Source organism: Electrophorus electricus, chromosome 17 (assembly GCF_041902795.1).
Source record: "Electrophorus electricus isolate QZ-2024a chromosome 17, ASM4190279v1, whole genome shotgun sequence".
NCBI classification, from domain to species: domain Eukaryota; kingdom Metazoa; phylum Chordata; class Actinopteri; order Gymnotiformes; family Gymnotidae; genus Electrophorus; species Electrophorus electricus.
Genome location: NC_137513.1, coordinates 4909814 through 4932772, shown reverse-complemented (window position 1 = coordinate 4932772; position 22959 = coordinate 4909814). Strand labels below are relative to the sequence as shown.

At 41.7% G+C, this 22959-nt stretch overlaps 2 protein-coding genes across 3 annotated transcripts; both read left to right on the top strand.

Moving 5' to 3' along the window:
* The first annotated feature begins 487 nt into the window (after window positions 1-487).
* On the top strand, window positions 488-13953 carry tlcd2 (TLC domain containing 2). The gene is made up of 5 exons (XM_026997773.3): window positions 488-622; window positions 852-1070; window positions 1357-1439; window positions 3881-3963; window positions 11119-13953. The coding sequence occupies exons 2-5, from the start codon at window positions 892-894 to the stop codon at window positions 11500-11502; spliced, it is 729 nt and encodes a 242-aa protein (XP_026853574.2). The 5' UTR covers window positions 488-622; window positions 852-891; the 3' UTR covers window positions 11503-13953.
* A 756-nt stretch (window positions 13954-14709) lies between these two features.
* Window positions 14710-22398, top strand: ccdc92ba (coiled-coil domain containing 92Ba). 2 transcript variants are annotated; one of them, XM_026997791.3, is made up of 4 exons: window positions 14710-15111; window positions 15815-15959; window positions 17292-17339; window positions 19785-22398. In XM_026997791.3, exons 1-4 carry the CDS (start codon window positions 15100-15102, stop codon window positions 20465-20467), a joined length of 888 nt encoding a protein of 295 aa, XP_026853592.2. In that variant the 5' UTR covers window positions 14710-15099; the 3' UTR covers window positions 20468-22398. The 2 variants fall into 2 exon arrangements, with proteins under 2 accessions (XP_026853592.2, XP_081555849.1); XM_081699723.1 differs by lacking the exons at window positions 14710-15111; window positions 15815-15959 and adding an exon at window positions 15971-17203.
* Window positions 22399-22959: the final 561 nt, after the last annotated feature.

Below are 22959 nucleotides of genomic sequence, written 5' to 3'. Positions count from 1 at the left end.
GGGAATAAAATAACATCTGACGTGTACTCAAGTATTAACCACTTGGAAGTGTGCTGTTCTGATTCGTGTTAAGACTTTTGATTCGTTTATTCACACAAAAACTTAAGAGCTACAGCTACGAATAGATTGAAAAGAAATCGAATAGATTTAATGTAAATACATTAGGCTACCACGGGGTGTCGCTGAACACCAATCAGAGAAAGATGGTTTTTGCTGATTTTGTTAATGCAGCCTTTGAATCTTTTTGGCCAAAAGAAAAATAAAGACGTCTAAAATAAAAACAGGGCATTAGTTTCCATGTATGTGTTCTTAGTTTCAAATACACTTCACTTGTTATATCTTTCTTTCTTTCTACATTTGTTTGTTTTCTTAGTAATTTCTTATCTTAGTAATTTTTAAATTACTTGCTTTTTTTATTGAGGTTTCACGAATCGCCTGTTTTCCCAGTACGCTTCCCACAAGGGAAGGAATTTCAGTAAACTTCTGTCTATAGTTCAGCCGCACTTCCTGTAAATTGGGCGGGGATTGGGCAGTTTGGTTACTGTAGGAGGAAAAAATGTACACAGGCATTTTAGGATTGTATAACAGACGAACGCTCTCTGAATTAATCCATTCCCCACAGGTTAGTATTTCCTTCTTTCACGCACTTCTCGCTGCACTCCCAACAGTTACATCAACTTAGTTTTTTTTTCCAAGATGAGCGCATGTTGTCAGTGTATTATTTTCCATAACGGGACAGGCAGCACTCCATTATAAATGCACATCATTATGTAAAAAATATACTAATATAAACGATTTGTTTAATTTGGTGAAGTAAATAGGCAGCAGAACGGTATCGTATTATTTCTCAGGTCTGGAAGCGTCACCCAACAAACAAGAAACACCAGAAACATGGCGTTGGATTCAGTCATCCTGACAGCGGGCGCATCTGTGGGCTTTTTCAGACTGGTAAACTGTGGAGTTGAAAAACTTCCTGTTCCAGCAACAGCTCAGAAGAATATATGGAAATGGAGGAACATTTCTACGTCTTTCGTTCACAGCCTTATTACCGGATTGTGGTCTATGCTTTGGTAAGTCTCGGCGTCCCCGCACACTGTAGATGGATATGTATAAATGCGTACTGAGCGTAACTGTTTCACTCTCCAGAGACTGATGGTTTTTTTTTGGGGGGGGGGGGGGGGGGGGGGGCTTGTACAGAGAATATAGCTCAGGTAGACAATGTTATTCAATGCAGAGAGGTCATGGCGTTTAATTCATCTATCGGTTTCTTCAATCACTGTTCAGAGTGCTTTATAAAGAAACCTATGAATTGTGACGTAAATGACCTGGATCGCGCTGACATTTCTTTTCCTCTAGTTTTTATATGCATCCACAGATGGCGGAAGATTTGATAGAAACACACTCCGTCTTCTCACATACCTTGGTATCCGTATCCATTGGTAAGTAAGAGGAAACCTACTTAGCCTTTTTGCCATTGCAGAGGGATCAGAGGTTGCGTAGTTCGTATGATTTATGCGCATTTCCTTCTTCACTTTTCATTTTTTCCCTTGTTATTTTTTCGGTATTATTCACTAAATTTGTCAGCGTTTCCAATCTAGCAGACTTCTCTCTTATTTTATGGCCTTAACAGCGCCAGGCGCACATGCGCATGATACTGTGAACTTGAGCACATGCAACATTGTGTACCTTTGAGCGAAAGAAGGAGACTGAAGTCTGTTAGGCAACCCTGGAAATCTCGTCCTGCTAAGAAAAGCACCTTCCCATCCTCACAGTCACAGATCACTTTCAGCCCAACCCACATTTTCCCTTGGCCGTGAAATGCTGCAGTTTGTTCTTGGATCTTTCAGAGTACATGCACATGGCACAACTGCTACTCAAACCTCGACAATGGTCTTAGGTCCATTAACAGCAGCCATCAAATGAAGTTTCTTTTTACAAAGCACAAACTGAATAAACACCTAATTGTGTAGCAGCAGAAGTAGATGTCATTCTGTAAAATGGGAGCCTTTATTTTGAAATGCACAAATACCCAATGCTTTATTCTCTCTGGCTTTATTTGTTTTAGAACCTGTAGGTGTTGTGATAGCGCTTTTTCAGCCAAGAATCCCAGTCTTGGTGTTGGCAGAGGTGTTAGCTCTGGCTGGACAATCAATGGGTGGTTTCATAATCCGTCCCAGGCATCAGTGCTCCAGCCTTTAGTCACATGACTCTAAAAGAATGGGTCACTGGTTCAAGTGAACATTTAATCATCAACCCACACATCGATGCCTTAGACACGCAGCCCGGAGCTGGCCAGTCAATTATGCAGCATGATAACATAATGAATTGTGGTGGGGATCCGTATGCTTTTGCCCACTGCCTTCCACCTCAGAGCTTTGCACTACATAAAACATGTTATCTGGCATGCCCACCAGATAACACACACTCCCATAACATACTAGATGCCTCAACTGCTACACACTGAGTGTTTTTTGTATGGTTAAGGTAGTTATGAAGCATAAAAGCCTTTTTTTCCATCAATTGACTAATTATATCGCCAGATCTCTGTTTAATGTAAAAACCTACCTGCTGATACATTCTTTTTACTAGTCACTGGGTTCACTGACATCCAACAGGTATATTAAACACCAGTGAGGCATACGCTTCACAATGACATCTGGAAACAGTCTTGGTTGGGAAAGAATGGAGTGTAATCTGATTGTTTTCTGTTTGGCTGAATTCTCAGGACAGTATTTGAGTGACTGTAATATCCACTACAGTGTAAAATGTCTATTGTTTCTAAAGACCTAAGGCCAACGCTGGATTAGTCCCTTTTTGTGGCCATATGCTGTGAAACCTTTGGGGTCCCCTTAAAACGAGCGTTTTACGTATTTTATTTGCAATATAGAAACAACGACAGCATAATGAATAGGCCAATATCAAGCAACAAAATAATACAGCTATATAAATTCTGATGCAACGGAACAACAAATAAAAAAAAGAAAATACCTGCAACTGGACTATAGCCTTGCAAATGATGGCTAAAATAACAGTCAAATTCCCACTGAAATACATGGTTAATTTAAGAGTTTTATATCTTATATCATTAGTTTATATTTGTTTCACTTGTTGCTGTTTTCGATCGCAAAACCCATCATTTAATATACTTTGTTAGCTTGCCTTATGAAATGAAAATTGAACATAATAGTAAATGATCTTGACATTTTAGCATAGTCTTTATTTTGTGAGATGTTGTGTGTGAATACGGGTGAAGTAAAAGGGATTAAAACATTTCCTTTTGTTTTTATATGTTGATCTGGGCCCCTTGCACACATGAGGCACTCAGCTACAGCCTGTATGGCCTGTACAATTAACTGGCCATGCCTAAAGCAAACAAAACAGAATGTAGCACAGATTAATATCTTGTAGTCAGTCTAAGATCAACCTTTTAAAATGTGCATCAAACTCTGGCATCTCACCATGAAAAAAAACAAGTTGTTTTTCAGAATATATCGATTCCATGCTTTATGTGAAATGAGAGAGAAAAGCTCTGTCATGGCAAAACTGCTTTTGTTTAATGCTGGATTTTTAACAGTAATGATCCACAGGGCAGGCATTATTCCCAGACTGATGCCGTGAACAGGAAAAAACGTATCATTATGTATACATAAATGGGCTCAATGCTCATGTTCTTTGTTCATTTCATTTCAGTGCCCCAAAACACTATCTCCATGGATACCTTCATAGTAGGAGATGGACATAAATAGGCCTCTGTAACTGGCTTCTTCGTTACCATCACCATGGGAGCTATGCCCTTAATAAGGATTTGATATGCCATGAGCCAGTTTTTAACGGATCTCGATTATTAATGATTTGATTTCTTCTTTTCTTTTTTTTCTAGGGTACTTCATATATGACTTTTTTGACATGATTTTCAATCAGAAGATCAACCAGTCGTGGGAACTTCTTTTCCATCACATGGTGGTGAGTAAGACAAACTAGAAGACAACTAATGAATCCCTTTCTGGTCAAAAGTGGATATTTGTTAAGTCCTAAGTTCCTGTTTTACTTGTCTAGCTAATTGGGTACCTGAGCTTTGTCCGCTGAAAGTCCTCTTGTCTTCTACGCCTTTACTGTTTAACCTGTCTGACCACCTTTTGAGTTTCAAAAAACTCAAATAACACCTACTTATGTAGTATGTGCCTCAGAAAGGATTACTACAAAGGTTCACTGCAATGAGCTTCAAAACTGTTACCAGCAGAAGAAAAGAAACATACATTTAAAAAAAAAACATTTGACATTTGTCTGTTTGAGTTAGATTTGCTCAAATAGTCAATGTTGGGGACAGTTTTTAATGTATGTTTCAACAGATGGAGAAAAAAATGTGCCAGACCTAGTGATTCTGTGTTTGTGTGAGTACACACCCACACGCAAGCTTTTCTCAAATGCTGTAGCTCAGAGACTTTAGCAGCCAGCCCTAGTCTGTTGTTGTTGTTGTTGTTTTTGTTTTTGTTTTTGGTGTTGTTGTCGTCAGCCTGTTCCCTTTTCCTGGGAGCACTTGTTCCCTGAGGTGGCTAGAGAGAACATGTTGCCAGATTATTAAAGGAAATGTGGATTACTAAACCACACCCCCCTTCCCACTCGCCATGTCATGTCATTCCCTCTTACCTCCTCCTTGTGCAATTTTCCGGAGAAATTCTGTCCATCCGTGCATACGAGAATCCCATTCCCATGGTATTGTGCCTACTCAGCAAACACTCTGATCACACCAAAAATATTTTTAGCCCTCCAAGGTTCTTATGAAATGCTGGTTTCTTGTTTGTGTGTTTGTTTGACCTTCGTAGAGCTCATGTAGATTAGTGAATTATGGGGTGGTGGCTCTCCGCCAGCCGCACAAAGACTCTCTTTCCCCTCTTATTTCTGACCTTCCTCTTCCTCTCGGGAAACGGGAAGACCTGCTGTCTGGGACAAAAATAGGAAACTAATGTATTGCTTGACCTTATATGAGTGATGGCGAACTTGTACAGTCATCTGGCTGTGGTGAGGAAAAGTTACCCTTAATAAGCGCAGTTCGGTTTTCAGTAAGGACCCTCTGGCTTCTGTAATGTCTGGCTGAATGGAATAAATGGAAAAAGGAAGGATTTATCCTTCTTGTGGAAGGATTTAGCTTAGGCAGTGCCACTCGGCCGCTGTCTTTGGAAGTGTAGTTTCCAGCGGTAGTGAAGAGGAAAGTAAAAGTGCTTCCTTATGAAGAGATGCTGAACGTGTACGGAAACCGGCAATGTGAAGAACAGTTCCACCATAAGCTTAGCTTTTCTGTTTCTCTGACAGAACCAGCGTGCTCACATGGTCCGAGCAGAGATGCAGTGGTAGTAGCTGCTCCTCTTCTGGGTAAAATCATTTGTACAGAATCCTTTTAACAGGTCTGCTGTCTGAGAACTGGGGCTTTCCAATCTTTGCTCCCATTGGATTCACTGAAGTCTATAAACTGCTTAATGGCTGCTATGCCTCAAACACACAAATAAATGACTTCATTTGGTATTGAGTATTATCATTTGTTGAAGAGAATGATAGTATTATAGCAGTGCAATTTTCAGTTGACACACAACCTCTGGAAGCTTTGGAAATACATATACAAAAGTCCTCTTGAAATGAACACTTTCTAAATGTTCTAAACAGGCTCTTTGATTTTTCAGGTCATTCTTGCATTATTATTATTATTATAGGAACGCATCACTGTGCTGAATGCAAGTGTAAACAGTATGATACCAGGTTGTTGGAAAATGGCAGCTTGAACACTAAGGAGTGTGCAGGGAGCAGAATGATACTGTGGAGTAGGAATGTGTGTGAGCCGAATGCTCCTGGATGAGGTGTATTTCTGTCACCTTTAGGAGTGGAGTTCCTTCCCCTCTTCTTTACAGAGGTAGTGACATCTGCTCACCACATGTTCCTGCTTTGCATAGGACCGCGAAGGAGACCCCAGTGAAAACAAGCCCTCCATCCTCTCCATCAATCTGGAGAAACCTCCTCTACACTCCTACCTTGCTCTTCTGTACTGTATATACCTGCTTGCTAATGCCTCCAGAACAGGGCACAGTTTTTTGCCAAAAAAAAAGCTCAGATGGACTTAAGTACTTTAGTGATTATGAACTGTAACTCCAGGAAAAGCAGAAATAAAAATTTGTAATTTGTGTATGTTCATCTCTGAGGACGTCTTGAAGCTTCAGTATACATGGCTCAAAAAAAGATCCATGATTTACATATATGTTTGGCAGTGAGCTATAATGGCTATCTGTGAGAAGTAAAAAAGACATTTACAATGTCACACATCAAAGCCCTGTCCAAGTTTTGTACATTTCATCTTGGAACTTACCACAAACTCTAAGGTGGTAAGTGTGGCGTTACTTGTGTTGTAGGAATCAGCAGTTCATGTGACTAGCTAGAAGTCTGGACCTTTGAGTTTTTTCCCACTTCTTCTTGCCATGCAAATTTAAATTCTACAATTCTGCATATGAGCAGTAGGCGTGGGGCTCTTGTGCTTGGTTATGTTCTTGGTATAAGGCAAACGGAGCAGTGGCACCCACAGTAGCGTAGCAGTGTTGGTCTGGAAGTTCAAAGGTTTGCGGTCCAACTGGTATAGAGTACTGTGTACTGTGTACTGTGTAACAACCCTCTGCCTCTCCCATGGGGATTGTTTTTTATATATGTAATTTAAAAGCCAGTGATGGCAGAATGCATACAGCAGCGTCACAGGGAGGAGACTTGAGACATACACTGAACACTGGCTGTAATTCAGTATGGTGAGAACTAAACAATGATGAAAGGACTCTCCATAGATGCAGGGCTCCATCTGGTTTCCATGGTTACCATGTATGTATGAGCCTTTTTGTACATGATCCTCAGACTGCATTATATTCATAGAGCAATGGGGTGAGAACACATCCCTGTCACAATTTCATATAATTATAATTTCATATAATATTGTCACTGAGATATGGAATATCAGGATTTCAGAGGCCAGAGAATAAAAAAGTTTTTCTCTGTACAATGGCACTGTTGTTGTTTAGCCTGCCCAGAAAGCCAGCCCTTGTTTTTAACAGGAGTGCTCAGTGTAGTAGGTCTGAGTGCTAGTGTTTGGTGAGTCACTGGAAAACCCTCTTAACAATGCACTGTGTCCCTGTGTGTGACATGAAAAACACACTGAAGGGAGCACCCACACTGATAAACACCTCACTGTGCCTCCCATTGATCTGGGGTTAGTGGGCCATTGAAGGCTACTGTGTTAACATTTTGGTCTATATTTTCTAACTATTTAGGTCATAATTTGGTCTACATTTTGTAGCTGCTAGGACATAGTTTTCTAATTTAACGCATGCACTTAGAATTTAGCACTTAGAATCATATTGTTTAAATACATTTGTGGTGACTGAACACAAAGGTACTTTTTCGTGGTTGAAGCCACTTCCCATTTAGATACTATATAATGAATGCAGACACCAGGATGGTGGACTTCTAGGGTCACAGGGAATCCAGTTGTCACAACACCTCTCTACTGCCCGTATCCAAATACCACTCACCTCAGCATATGTCAGTAACTCACCAAAGACAAGGAAGTATGCACAGTATGTACTAAATACACACACACAGAGGTTTATATTACAGTATGTACTAAATACACACACAAAGCTTTGTATTACAGTATGTACTAAATACACATCGGTTTGTATTATAGTAGGTACTAAATACACACACAGACGTTTGTATTACAGTAGGCACTAAATACACACACATCGGTTTGTATTATAGTAGGTATTAAATACACACACAGACGTTTGTATTACAGTATGTACTAAACACACACAGAGGTTTGTATTATAGTAGGTACTAAATACACACACACAGAGGTTTGTATTATAGTAGGTACTACATACACACAGAGGTTTATATTACAGTATGTACTAAACACACACACAGAGGTTTGTATTATAGTAAGTACTAAATACACACAGAGGTTTGTATTACAGTATGTACTAAACACACACACAGAGGTTTGTATTATAGTAGGTACTAAATACACACACACACACACACAATATCTACTGTATACAAACACACACAAAGGTTTGTATTACTATCTTTATTACTATCTGTATTATTATGTTTACACCTTAATAAGCTCCTTTGAGTTCTTACTATGCCCCCGCCTCCAAAGTATTATTACACATATAAATACACAAACACACATTGCCCCAATCTTCTATGTGCCCTTTTCTCTCCCTCAAACCATCGGGCCGTATCCTGCATGCCAATGATTTGGCTAAACAGGGCTAAGTGTTTATGTGGTATGTATATTTAGTGAGGATTGTGTGGGCTACATTGTGTAAATCTGTGTGTTTGCGGTAAGATTGCTAAATCTCTCCAGTATCTGGACGTGTGTGTGTGTGTGTGTGTGTGTGTGTGTGTGTGTGTGTGTGTATGTGTGTGTGTGTGTGTGTGTGTGTGTGTGAGTGAGTAAGTGAGTGAGAGAGAGAGAGCAAGAGAGAGAGAGAGAGAGAGAGAGAGAGAGAGAGAGAGAGAGAGAGATACTCAGCCTGTCTGTGTGTAGGTGTGATGATTATCAACACATCTCACTCGACTGGCTTGACTAGCACAAGTCTGTGCTTCTTGAAAGTGTTCCACTCCCATCCTTCTGCAAGCCAGTTTCAAAACACTTCTACAACTCATTTTTATCTGAGAGAAATCTCTGACAGAGGTTCAGTGTCTCTGGGTTGGTAGTCAGTGCTTCTGGTTTGTTTTCCATGCTGGACCTGCTTGGAGATGCTTATCATCACTATGGTTGCTGCTAATTGACCCCGAAGGGAAAGGCATACAAAGCCAAACATGTGCATAGCACAGTGGTTTTAATCAACTCTCTACTGCTCAACAGGGAGCTTCCCGTGCAAAGGACCCAAACTAGCCATACCATGGTGCCATGGACTTGGCTTGAGATGAAGTTGAAAAGAACCAGAAATGGGTCACATGGAATCAGCATGTGCTTTGCTTTCGAATGCTTTGCACCCTGGTCATCCATCCTCTGTCTCGGAAACTTGGGGTCTGGGTCAGGGGACCTTCGCCTGCATACACACAGCATCAGAGGTCTTATGGTACAGTACTGAAATGACGCTTGCTAACACTGATTAACTCCAACCGCTGGCAGAAGGTGAATTAAACAACCAGGCCCCAGTGGGTGGGTGGGGGGTTTACTGGGCACCCAGGAGATTCATTTCTTTTGCCTTTGTGTCAAGCTATCATGTCTCAGTCTAATCAACTTTTCCCAATGGGTTGCATCATCTCTGCATGCTCCATTTCTAAGCCACAGAGCCCCCTGCATAGGCTGGGATTATTGATAAAAGGATGCTCCGCATGCATCGCTAGAGTAAAGGTCAATTGCTCCACTCACCCTGTCAGTAATTCTCCTCCAAGGGAGGATGTTCCTGCCAATTATCATTATCATAGTCATGGCGCTTTCATGCCCTCTGTTTTCTTCACCCAAGCTCTGCTTTTGTCAGCCTCGTTAAACACAAGAGGTGGGTGTTGCTTGTTTTACATGGCCGTATAGGTAATGCTACTTCACAAGATGCCATGAGGTTACCATGGCTCCAATTTAACTCCTTTCTGATGGTAAACTGAGGAGAGATCAGCAGGTTAAGGATTATAGGTTTGTTTAGGGAGCACATGGTCTTGTTTGTTGAGGGTGCTGTTAGGACATGGTGTGTGTTGGGTGCTGGCTGTTGTGTGAGTAGTCTAGGTGACCAAAGCATGTGTAATGGCACACCCCTCCTAGAATGCACCAAAGCTCAAACACACCTGTTGGAGTCACTTCTGTGCTCTGTGTGGCAACTACTGATAGGGCTTTTCAATGCTCAAGGTATAAGAACATATATTCTACAATAATTCCTGATATTTTAAGTTGAAATGTTTCCAGTTACGCACACTGAAAATCACAACCAAAGTAAAAATCAGAACACATTTGCTCTCTTTGCTGTTTTTCAATGAGGCTGCTACTGCCTGAAGCTTGTCTACTCATCTCACACTAGCGTTATCTACAGATGCTGTCCTCACACTACCAGATTATCCGTGCGACAGTCGAGTTATATTCACTTCCCGACCTGCACATCATTTCTTATTGGGAAAAAAAGGTCAGGAAGACAAAATCGAGGTTAAGATCAGGATAGAATTCACACAACGTGTGGCAGGCTGTAGGAGTACACGTTATGGTTTGCGATTCATTGCACAGCTTTTCGTATTTGTAGTGTGCCCGACTCAAGAGAGCACCATCTGTTCATACATGTGTTTGTACATGTGAACATGCATCAAATGATTGCTCACACACCCTAACCCTAACCCTAACCCTAGCTCTCATGTCTGGTCTGGAAACTACTGTCTCTGAAGCTCTCTCACCATACCTGTTACATCAATTTTGTTTGGTCTTGATATGTGACTAGGAATGTTGACATTATCAGGTGTTGGCACAAGTCTGCTACAGAGTAATGTGATTAACTGAAATAACCTAGTTCATAGTTCATGAATACTAATCATGAATATTTCTCTGGATAAAGAGTTGTTACAAACGTGTTTTCATAGCTAAAAATACACTGCCACCTAGTGGTTGGTCTTCATAGATGAATGATAAACTCGCCAATGTACTGACATGGGTCGAAAAGCTACAGCAAGTATAAAGTCACACTTTACACACAGATTTCGGAGAGATGATTCTTAAAGGAAGTATAAGTGCAGGAAGCAACACTTCCATTATATTTAAAAAGTGAAACAGTTTGTAAGTATCTATGCCATGGTTGTAGTAGTGTAGTGGCCCTGCGTAGTCACACTGGCAGATGATGGTTCAATTCTGCCTTTGTGCTCATGGCCAATAAAACAAGGCAGCATGCAGAAATTCATTCAATCCCTCATATAGTGCCTGCTGCTTCGGGCTGCACACAGAGGAAGGTGCATCTGCTACTAAGAAATATGGCTGTGGTGTGTTTGAGTCATTAATCATTTTGACCTGAACTATTTACTCTAGCTGCACAGCTTCACAAATGATGCATCCTTAATCACAGCTATAGCACGGGGCCCCTCTCCTCCATTCTCTCTCTGCAGGTGATCACCTGCTTCGGCCTGTCCGTGCTGACGCACCTCTACGTGGGCTTCGCCGTGGTGGCCCTGATGGTGGAGATCAATTCTATCTTTCTGCACCTGCGGCAGATGCTGCGCATGGCCAACATGGCTGAGCGTGTGCTGTACCGCGTGAACAGCATGGTCAACCTGGGCACGTATGTGGCATTCCGCATCAGCACCCTGGCGTGGATGACGCGCTGGCTGGTGCTGAACCGAGAACGCATCCCGCTGCTCAGCTACACGGTGGGCAGTGTCGGCTTGGCCATCGTCACCGTCATGACCATCGTGCTCTTCTGCCGACTGCTGCGCACAGACTTCCTCAAGTCCAGCCGTGAGAAAGAGAACAAGAAGGACAAGGAGACGTGAGGGGTACGCCCCTCGTCCTCCCCCCCGCCATCCAGATGCTGGCGTCTGAGGCAGTTCTTGGGCGAATGGGGAAGACGGGTCTTTTAGTATGACATCAGCCCTCTGACTTCATTCTTCCGTGACCAGTTTATTAAAGTAATTGAGTTTGTGTGACTTCCGAAGGCTATAATCATTTTAGTCTCACATGCAGTCATGTAAGAGTCCAAGGATGATTTCCCTGAAAGCTTTCCACAGGCTCATAACAAATATAGCCAGTCATGTAGTCATACTATCAAAGGTGTGTGTGGTGATAATGACAAGGGTACAATAAACTCAGTTTCTAAACAAACACAATATTAAATAGCAAATGTTAAACCCCACCACCCAACAATTTATGTACATCTACTAAACGCTAACTCAAATATTAAACTGGCAATTAATTCTCAAACTAATATGTGTAGTATGCGTGAGACTGCATACATTTACCTTGTATACACCATTTGAAGTTGGTTTGTTTATTGGAACTACTAAGAGCTAAAGTCTTGTTGCCAGTGTCTGCTACCTCATGAGAATCTAGCAATCAGTCAGTCACTCAGTCAGTCAGTCAATCAGTCAGCCTGCTCCTAACTCACTGTGTGCTGAGCAACCAGCAGACGACAGATAGAGCAGAATGACACAGTGTTGGCTGTTTGTCCGAAAGCTGTGACGCATATATATCTAGATGATATTGCCTAGAGAACAAGAACGGAGGAATGAAGCTTGGGGTTGGGCTGGAGGGGTGGAAGGTTGGTTGTATGGAGGGGTGGTTGGGTCCAAACATGTCTATTACTGTATTTTATCCGGGCAAGGGTCTAAGTATATCCGTTACCGCATCTCCTTCCGGCATGGATGAGGCTTGGCTGTCTAAACGTGATCACAGTCCACTGAAATTAATTCCACCTGCAGTGACATCGGTCTTGGTCAAGCTCAGTATTAAGAGGACCTCTATCTCGGTGTTATTACTGAAGTCATAAAGGAGGCTATCCTCCCCTCTCTCCCTCACAGGATGTGCAGCTGACAGAGTGCAACATGTCCGCTGCACTCATGTCCGACAACTGCATCACTGCTTATTAGACTGTTGGCTGGCCATTAAGCCTCGAGGTGGCACTGCATATAAAAACAAAAAACGATGACCTCATACTATAGTCTAACCCAAGGCTGCTTGGTGTACTTAGAAATAACTGTTAAACCAGTAACAATCCTGCCTAATGTGTGCCAAACATTTTACAAACATGTTTTGTATGTTTGTTTTGTATGCACATTTGTATATTTGTTTTTTTATTTTTCTTAGATAACGTAAGTGCTGATCTGTGTTTCTTTGTTTCAGACAAGATATTTTGCTTATTGAAGAATTTAAATATAGTGGAATGATGTCTTCTCTTTAAACATATTGGGGTTTGTATGATAAGACCTGGGCTTTGTGATTTCCTTTTTGATAGCCCCAGCCTGCAGGTCTGCAGGTGCAGTTTGAGTGTGTAGCTTGAACCCTCTGAGCAGAGGTTGGCAGCTTGTCAGGAGAGCTCATGCTGGCCCTCTCAGGGTTCTGAGGAAGATAACACACACTGTAACTACAAGTAGCATGCCAACATGTGCCGTATCAGTCATACAAATGTAATCATAATAAAAATGACACTCCATCTGGAGCAAGAATGGAGCTACATCATTACTGTAGATTAAGCCAAGATTATTGTAGATGAAAGAGAATCAACAGCAGAAACTACAACAACAGTCAAGTGTGCATATTCTTGTTTAGAGCAAACTGGCTATTCGTGAAATTCTCAGGTTTACACTAAGTTTATGTATTGTTATCATTCATAACCACTGTCAGCTTCAGTGTGAGGATGTACAGTGTAATATGTCTGAGCCCTGATTCATCAGTATGTACATGTGGATTTATTAGAGTCAAAGCTACATGTGGACATTCTCAAGATGATAATTGTAATATTGTGAGCGTAGGTACTTTTGGTCTGTGGTGAGCAATTTACTTTGAATTTTTTATTTGACTTTAAGAAGGTATTGAGTATTCAAGTGAGAATGTGCTGTGATTGGTAATGTTGTGAATGAAAGGTCATTGCCAGTTTCCAAAGCCATAGATGATAAAATTGTTTACTTGTATGTGTGATTGGGGGGGAAAAAAATAATTAGCATATCATTAGTCAGCACAACACCATCTGGCCAGAAAACTACATGATGAAGGTGTTGCTTTCGTTTTTCTGCATAAGTCTGAAATGTAATATGATTATTTTAAAATGATAAATAACAATTTTATTTTTTGGTTTATATTCTTTTTAATCAATGCAAGACCAATTTGTATTTTTAATTTTCTTTTGCTCCTCACTGTAAGATGTGGCAAAAACATGTTATTAACCATGGCCTTTTAACTAGTCATTTCGGCATGTTAAAAAGAAACAAATGCAAAAGATTGTGTGAAGATAAATTATTCCTATAGTTTTATATATTTGCCTTATGAATATACAGTGGTAAAAACCTAGCTAAAATTAATGTCATAACCAGGATCGACATTTTTAAGGTACATGCATACGTAAAAATCTCCGAGTGTACGGAGGTACTCTACAAATCACTTTCTGTTCCCTTGTTTTTCCCATGATGCCATTTTTCAACCTCCTTTTTCTATTGCAACATCTGAACACGGACTAGATTATATACTCCTAGTTATATTTTGCATCCACTTTATTCATTTTCCATCACTCCATTCTACCATAAACTCCCTTTTCCACAGTGGCTTTCGCTTTAACTAATTAAATGCGTTATTTAACATTTTTAGATTTTCAACGGGAAGTTTTTAATCTGAAACCTAGGCTAGGATTTACTATACTAGTTTACTCTAATTTAATACGGGATGTCTACGTCGACCTGTGCTGGAAATATGAAGTCCCTGAAGAAATGCTCCTATAATAAACGCATAACGGTTCTCTAGCTGCTAACCAAACGCTTGAAAGGACGTTGACAATTTTAGTTTAGGAACATGGGCTCACGGAGCAACACGAAACAGAAAATGGCCTTAACCACCTTCGCTTTTACGTGAATTAGCGGCGTCTGGCGACGGTGGTTTTGTGCGTGTGTTCTCCCGGTACGCGCGTGCTGATGGCGAAAGGAGAGCGCCGCGTCCTCCAATCAGATTGACCGGTGTCATCGCGTGCTCCGGTCACGGCGCCGTGTCGGTATGTGTAGACAACGTTAGATGCAACGGAAGACTGGGAGATGGACAGGGAACTGCGTCTAGTAAAAATTGTTAAAAAAAAAAGGATAATTTTTAATCGACTGTGACTTTATTAATAAAGGGGAAAATCATACAGTATGTTAGACGTCGTAGCATTTGCTTGTCTCCTTCAATTTTAACCTCCGTTAACATCTCGTGGCAACGACGACTTAATTCTTCTCTGGATATCGATCGAGTCGACAAGATGTCACCGGCGCAGAAGATCAGGCTTTACCCACTCTGTCAACGGAACGTGTCGTGCAGCAGAGTTTCGGCAGCCGCGTCCGTCCCTCACGGTGGCTCGAGTCCTCGGTGAAAGCTTTGTTTTCTTCGTTAGGACCGCAGGGCAGCGGACGGTAATGGAGAGCGCGGTATGTGTTAAAGGGAAATCATCAATGAGCCGACAGCCTATTTTAAGACGCTTTGATTTTCTTGCTTATTGGTTTAATGTAGGTCTTATGCATACAGGCGATAATATGTGGTCCCGCTAGCTCTAATCAAAGCCTACGCTGTGGTTTAAGTCTGCTATTTCCGACCTTTCACGTTGCAGTTAGCGACTAATAAAGTCCAGAAAGCTCTGTAAAATAACCGGTAAAATTTGGTAAACTGAACCAAAATAACAGGAATGGGCCTAATTAATTTGGGAGTGCTTTATTATTCATTATTATTATTATTATTATTATTATTATTATATCCTTATTCATTATTGTTATTACCCTAAGTTAGAGGTTTCTCTCCAATCAGATCAAAAACCAATTTTACATTGTTAAATTTGGACACTAAATGGCTTGGTTGCTAAATATGCCAGAAAATAAGTGATGCAAATAGAACTAGTGCTAGGCAAAAGCAACTCTGCTGAAATATAGAGCAGCATCAATGGAACTTTCAATAAATGTGAATTAAATTAAGTTTTTTTTTTTTAGCGTCCCTGATATAATTGGATAAGTAACCTTCTTGTGAGTGGATATCCAGGAATCTCTATATCATATAATTTAAGTAGTGATTATATGCTACATATTGTTGTCAGTTCTGCCTATAACATTTTTTTTAAACCTTATAATTTTTTTGGTGAAGAGGTCACATGTGGTACTGGACAGAAGCGCGCTGGCCCAGCAGGTGGAGAGTGTGGAGCGGAGCATCATTTTTCTGCGGCAGGAGCAGCTGACCCTGCTGCATGGTTTACACCTGGAGATCCTGTCCCTGCAGAAGCGCTGCACCGGTGAGTCTCGGGGTAACGCGCTGCTGCAGCAGGACACCTTGCCATAGAGACATCCACAAGCACACACTAGCTAAACCTGATGGGGCTGCAGAGCTGCCCAAGAATAGGTGCCCATGTTGTCATGGTGAAGAATGATGCAGCTCAAGGGACAAGTGCTGACAGGGCCACACAGCTCACTTACACTTAACTGCCCAAAGGTGCATACAGATCCGATGAAATATCACAACAGAGCAAAAAAATAAATACATTTTTCAGTAGTTTTGTTCTGTTCAACAAGGAGATATTTTTGCTAACCGGTCACTTCCTTTTGTTTTTTTGAACTTCTAGAACTGATGTTCTTTCCCATTTCTGCTGAATCGTGCACCCCTAATTAACCTGTGATCATGAATCAGGATGCACAGAGGTGGAATTAACGGACAAGACGGCAGGTGTTGCAAAGTGCAGATTTCAAAAGCACGACGATATGTTTGTCTTGAGAGATCACTGCTAAGGCTTGTTCATAGTGGCAGTCGACATAAGGCTTGTTCATAGTGGCAGTGGTCATAAGTGTGAATCAGGACCAGGTGGAATAACAATATTGGGTGATACATGTTGTTCAGCAGCACGCATTAAAACACAGGACTGTGATGTCCGTGTCTTCATAATCTTAAAATGAAATAAAATGTGGTGCTATAAATAAAAGTGCCGTCAAACCCCCTACAAGCACAATATCTCTGTCGGGAAAGCAGTGCAAAGATCCATGTGTGAGCTTCCAGCTCAGGGCCTGCTGCCACACCCAGGCTGATCCATTGGTGTGTGTGCATGCGATGGTCAGGCTATACCACCCAACTCCTAGCATGAGGAGGGAAAGGGCAGCTCATTCCCTCCAACCACCCACGCACCCCCGCCTCTCTGTAGGATGGCGTGGTCTCCACTAAAGGGCTGCGGGTCAATAGCTTCCTGGCAGCGTGGGCCTTGTGTTCCCGCCCTCAGTAATACAGTACGAGGCTGGTTCACCCGAGCCCGTCTGCGTATGTGCTGAGGCGGCTGAAACTCTGCTGCATATGTTTGGCTTTGTCCTGCTGCTCATGAGGGTTAGAGCAGTATGCTGACCAGTGAGCACTCCCTGACCGACGAGGTTCTGGCTCTCTCTCGCTGCTGGGACTCTGTGACACCTGTGTTTTTGCTTTTATCTTTCCATGGCCTGAGTGATGAGGGAGGCAACTGGGAGGAAAGGCAGTTGTTCAGAAGGGCAACTGTTTTGGGTGAATGAATTCAGGGATATTTGCCATCACTTCAAAAAAAAAAACAACAACAACAAGAAAAAAAATGTCTGTTTCTTTTTTGTTACAGAATTGACCCACGAGTTGAACGTGAAGCCTCCTGGTAAGACTGAAGCAGGTGAGTGCTCAGTCTCTGTCGTCATAATAGACAAACAAAGGTCCTGGTTTACCTTTGATGACACTCGACCCTGTATCTGTATGCCCATGTCGGCAGATCATCGATGGAAAATTTTACATGGCAACAGTTCCTGTCTGAATCAGGACAACACACTAGTTATCTGCTATTCAGTAGTTGCTTGTAAATATTAATTGAATTTGAAGATTTTTTAAAAACATACTGTAATACTTATGCCAGGATAAGATTACTGACTGGGCCAGTGGGATCAGTGCCCCGGGGCCTCGGACCAAGGGTCTGAGGGAGCTCAAAGTCTGCTGAAGCGCCACGGGAAGTCTAAACATGACCCAGATCCCCAGATTATGCACAAATCACTAAATCGGTGAATTAAAAAAAGAAACATATTATGTCCTCAGGCTTCTGAGTTCATACACCTTTTGCAATATATAGAAAATATATGGTTTATTTTTTCTTATTGGTTCTGCTTTGATATTGAATATTAGTACATTGTCTGGACAGGGCAGATAAGGAGTAGGACATGCAATAATTTGAAATGATGACTGATGTTGCATTGTTTCAATTTCTCCAACATCAACTTGTGGAATAATGTTGTTGACATTCCAAAAGGATCATTTGGATAGTGTGATCATGGTATTGGCATTTACTGTGTGTGTGGCTGCCTTTTGGCTTTGAGCATAATGTGTCCTTATAGTTTACACAGAATGTGTGTGTGTGTGTGTGTGTAAACTGGGTCACTCTTGGTCACATGACTAGTCACATGCTTTAGTAAAAGTAACTGCCAGAACTGTCTGAGCCATTCTAGAAAAGACAAAAAAAAAGCCAAAACATTTCTCCCAAGTCTTGAACTGGTGTTAGTATTCTGCTGTCCTATATTATTACTGAGTAATGGTTATCTTTCTTAATATTTTATCAGGGTTAAATGGAAAATGATACTTTTGGAGTGCTGAGGGCAGAAACGTGTGGGCCTTTTTACCTCTCTACAGGCCTTTTATGCTGCCCTAGTCTTACTCATCCTGCTCTCAGGCAAACGATCTCTCCACCCACCCCCACTGCTCTTGTCTTCAGTATAGTCCCAGTGGGGTTATCAAATTACCACTTGTTTTGCTTCTGCTAAGATTATGCTGGTCAGGCAGACAGGCACAATGAGACTAGCAAAGAGTCTGTTGTAAAAATGACAGAAAAAGTAGGCAGTTTGAATTTATTATAGGGTCCTTTATATTATATTTTGTGTATCTTCAATGTCAGAATCACTTGTGAAAGGCATACACCGTGAATTATTTCAACACGAAACAGTATTTGGTTTCACTGTATTGTACTGTATTCTTGATCAAAGTAGTATTTAATAGAACTTACTTCACATGTACATCTGTTAATAGCAGCAGACATCTTGAACAGGTAAACAAAACTTTGAAAACAAACTAACGGATGGAAGGCCTAATTATGTCCAATATTCGTCAAATCCACTATGCACGAGTAGTCAGGGCTTCAACAAGAAGAACAGAGAAGAAGTGAAGGAAATAAGGATGTGTGGATGAAAAGCAGAGATGGCTCAGATAACGCTGCACTTTCTATAGTCTCTGTATGAGCTCATCAGATTACGGTCTGCTGCGAGGCTGATGGACCAGCTGTGTGAAACGAGGGCATTAGGAGCAGGTGATGCCCACTGAGGCCTCGACATGCAGCTGCATTAGACAGATGCACAAAGAGGAAGTATAAATAGATGGCTTAAAAGGACACAGAAGGATAGGCACTCAGATGGTTACCAATCCCACGTGGGCTGGGTGTAGAGGTCCACATGCTCTCAGTGTAATTAGTATGCAGTGTATTTATTCTGTGATTTATTCCTCATATATTACACTATGATTATACTGTGGTATGTTTACGTTATATCTATGTTATATAAGGTCTGGGTACATTAATCTGATTGGTTTAAACAATTTGCCTCCTGTCATCATGAGCATATGTGGACAGTTAGCAATTAATCTGATTTTGGCTACAGACAATACAGTGGCTATGGAAAAGCATGAAACTTTCCTAACTCTAAGACGACGCTAAGTATGTAAGATTTCCTCAAACATTTACTAACTCATGCCCGTGTTCACTCATTACATCGTCTTTGTTTTTGCCCTTTGCCAAACTCAGTCAATCAAATTAGTTTCAAACATGCTTTTGGAGATAGTGGTACATGCAAAGTTTAAGAAGGGCTTGTTCATATCAGTCATGTTTGTTTTATTTGACTGACTTGCTTTTGAATGACATCACTGCTGTTTTAAGATCACCTGGGAGGGAAGCTTGTTGAAAACACTCCCTGCTGGGTGTGGTGTGAATTTGCATTTCACAGATACCAGCTAATGCAGCACAAAGAGCATTCTGTTTACTGATGCTTTTGTTTACTGCATGTGCACGTTTGCAATGTTTGTGTCTCAGAGGTGCGAGAGGAAGAGGAGCAGCTGGAGGCGTGCTGCCGCAATGTGGAGGGCAGGCTGCAGCAGCAGCAACGCTCACACCACGAGCTCCGCCAGGAGATTGGCCACAAGGGGGCGCTGGTGGGCGCATTGCGGTCCAGCCTGAAGGAGAAAGAGCGCCACTTCCTGGAGGAGCTCAAGAGACGCAGCCACAGGACCGCCATGCTGAACGGCGAGCTGCAGAAGCAGACCGAGGCGGCTGCCCACCTGTCCTTCCAGCTGCACACGGCCAAGCAGAAGCTTCAGCACCAACAGCGCAGGAGGCAGGCGGCGGCAGGCGCCGACAAGCCCCTTCCCTGTGCCTCGTCCCAGCCCCCCGCCTATGGTGGCAGCCCACCTGCTGTCAAGCCCAAGCGACGTGGTGGTGCCGGGCTGTCCTCATGCCTCCGTGCAGAGCGGGCCAGAGAGTGTGTGCCCCGCGAGAGGGTCACGGGCCCTGAGGAACCCACGGCTATGCCCGACCCAGCGGTCTTCCTTTACCCCTGTAGACCGGCGGCCTGGCCACGTCACGCTCACAGACGAGTGCCGCAGGGGGCCGATGGAGGGGAGGGGCCACACAAGCCAGACCAGGGGGACCCGGCTGGGCGGCTGGTGGCGGCCTCGCCCATAGCTACGGCTGCTGCCACTGAGGGCAAGGCAGAGTGACTCCTGCTTTAGCCTCTCCCATATAAACTCCTTGCTTCTTTCAGCACTGTTCGCCTGACAGAGTGCATGGACTGGAAAAAAGAAAGAATTTCTCCATCTCTGACAGTGGCAGATACATCTTTCTATATTTGCCATTTTGCCAATTTCACTGAATTTACACGTATTGTATTAATTCATAGAAATGTTTTTGTTGTTGTTCTTTTGCACAAAGTATAGTGCATTTGTATTATTGGCCAGTGTACTAGCCACAGTGCCCAGTACTGCAGTGTAGTTTCACCTGTTCTTAGGAAGGACAGCCATAGGGCAACTTATACTTGTCCATATGGTAGAGTGCTTGTGTCTGTTTTTTTTTTCTCACTTATTGAGTGCTTATTGGATGCACTTGTTTGTCAGGATTACTGTATATCCTTGTCACTTCTCTCTTATTGCTCTTCAGACACTTTCACCGAGAGTGCTGCATTGCAGTTCAAGCCGATTTAATTACCGCAATTTCACTTTTCCCCTCATAAATATAAACCAGCAGTTTCATCAGTACAACATGGCACACCAGTAGTGAACTCAGAGCTATGTATTGTAGTGCAGGGTGTGGTGCCTAAGAAGACTGTGGTAAGATCGTGTGCGTTTGCTGATAGTGAAGCGGCTGGTGGTAAATGAAGTGAGGAATCTTGTTGTAAATGTGGTAGGAATCATTGATGTGGAATGTAAAGTCTGATTGCTAGGTTAAATGACTATGAAGACAAGACTACCTTTCTTAATCACTGACAGAACCCTCTAGGTAGCTCTGATATTGAAAGTAAAACATTTGTCCCAGCATACTTTGTCATTTATGAGTACAGCATTTTATAAACTTAATCTTATGATGCCTTTGATTTGACTTGTTCAGGGACTGTTCCTTTCACAACCACTGCGTGGCTCTATTGTACAATTTATGCTCCCGCAAGATGTTATGCCCACATAACATCAAATGGTATTTAACAATATACTTCTTGTGCTAGTCTAGCGATATTTATAACGTTCCATAATGTCTTGGGTCAAGTGGATAATAGTATTGCTTAGATGACCACGGCTCTGAAAGCAGCTCACAAAAGCAACCTCACTAAGGCTGGCTTTCCAGAAACAGACAAAGCAAGGTCTTATTGAGAAACCCCACACATCGTCTAATTTGGTGGAAGACTTGGCTTAATCTGTCTATGGACAACCAGTCTCTGGAGTAGAGAATGTGCTACTGAATGCATTCAGTTAAAGCATAACTAAATCCTAATGATGTTATTGTTGCCTCCTTCAGGGCTTTGTTCTAGATTTTAGATGTGCATGAAATACACATCTGCAGTTATAACAAATCTTTGTACTGCAACAGTGCCGACTGTCCTGTTCCTGTATACTACATAACAGTATCACTCATCACGATATTTGGTAAATGAAAAATGAAATTTTTGGGGGGGATATTTTACTGAAATGTAAAGTACTTTTAAATCTAGCTACTACTGTGATTAGCCTTCCATGGATTGTAGTGAGATGCAATACTGCCCCAAGTGGCAATGTAATGTCCTCAGTGCTTAATCCACTTTTCAACATGTTCCTTTGCCCATTTATACAAGATTTTAAAAATGGCTTAAACACAAAGATGGTCAGCCTTGAAGTAATTTAGTTTGATAGGTTTTTTTTTTGTTGTTGCTAAGTTAAGAAAGAAAATGTCTGAGTGAAAAATCACTGTCTTCCCTTTTCAGAGTGATAGACATTTTTTGACTGTCACATAATATATAAATGTTTTGTTGTGTCTTAATAGCAGTGACAGGTGACTAATGAACTGTGCTTACAACCAAATTGTTTTATAAAGTCTTAAAACCACATACATGATACTGTTCATCAAAATTATGCAATAATGCACTACATTCTCCAGAACACATAATTAAATAGTTCTTATCCTTAAATGTGTGAAGGCTTCTTTGTGAAATTCTCTTTATTTACTCAATACCATTAGGCCATTGTGAATAAGTGACAGATGCATTTCAGCAGGATGTGATGGTGAGGGAAATTGAACGAATTGACTACCTTGGTTATAAAACTCAAAAGACTTTGCCAAAGACCCTATCTGAAATGTAAAATTACTAATAATTCCTTGTATGTTTGCCTAAATTAGAACGTGTGAAAAACACAGACATCCAGTGACTTGTCTTTATAAGTTTTCTCTTAAAACTGTAAAAGTCTTGCTTCCCTAATTTCAAAGGACTTTCCAATCCTGTGTGTACAATTATTTATTAAGACGGCCTGTGTACTAATTTAAAAAAATTAGTGTGACACAAAAAAAGGCACTAAAAGAAGTGTGACACAGTCTCCTCACAATTCTCACACATGCCTTTTCTGGCCAAATGGATGTTAGTCTTCAAGAGATCAAAGGCCTAATGAGTGCTCTTGATGATGTGGCAAACTATTGGCACATTATTTATGACCAGAATTGATTACTTGCTGTTAAACCTTTTTTAAACCAAATT

What these genes read in the sequence shown, in the direction of transcription:
- tlcd2 (XM_026997773.3), top strand. Translation starts at nt 892, where the DNA reads ATGGCGTTGGATTCAGTCATCCTGACAGCGGGCGCATCTGTGGGCTTT. An exon ending in GGATTGTGGTCTATGCTTTG is followed by an intron (nt 1,071 to 1,356) that starts GTAAGTCTCGGC and finishes CTTTTCCTCTAG; the next exon opens with TTTTTATATGCATCCACAGA. An exon ending in TTCTTTTCCATCACATGGTG is followed by an intron (nt 3,964 to 11,118) that starts GTGAGTAAGACA and finishes CTCTCTCTGCAG; the next exon opens with GTGATCACCTGCTTCGGCCT.
- ccdc92ba (XM_081699723.1), top strand. Translation starts at nt 17,044, where the DNA reads ATGCTGACCAGTGAGCACTCCCTGACCGACGAGGTTCTGGCTCTCTCT. An exon ending in CAGAAGGGCAACTGTTTTGG is followed by an intron (nt 17,204 to 17,291) that starts GTGAATGAATTC and finishes TTTTTGTTACAG; the next exon opens with AATTGACCCACGAGTTGAAC. An exon ending in TCCTGGTAAGACTGAAGCAG is followed by an intron (nt 17,340 to 19,784) that starts GTGAGTGCTCAG and finishes TTTGTGTCTCAG; the next exon opens with AGGTGCGAGAGGAAGAGGAG.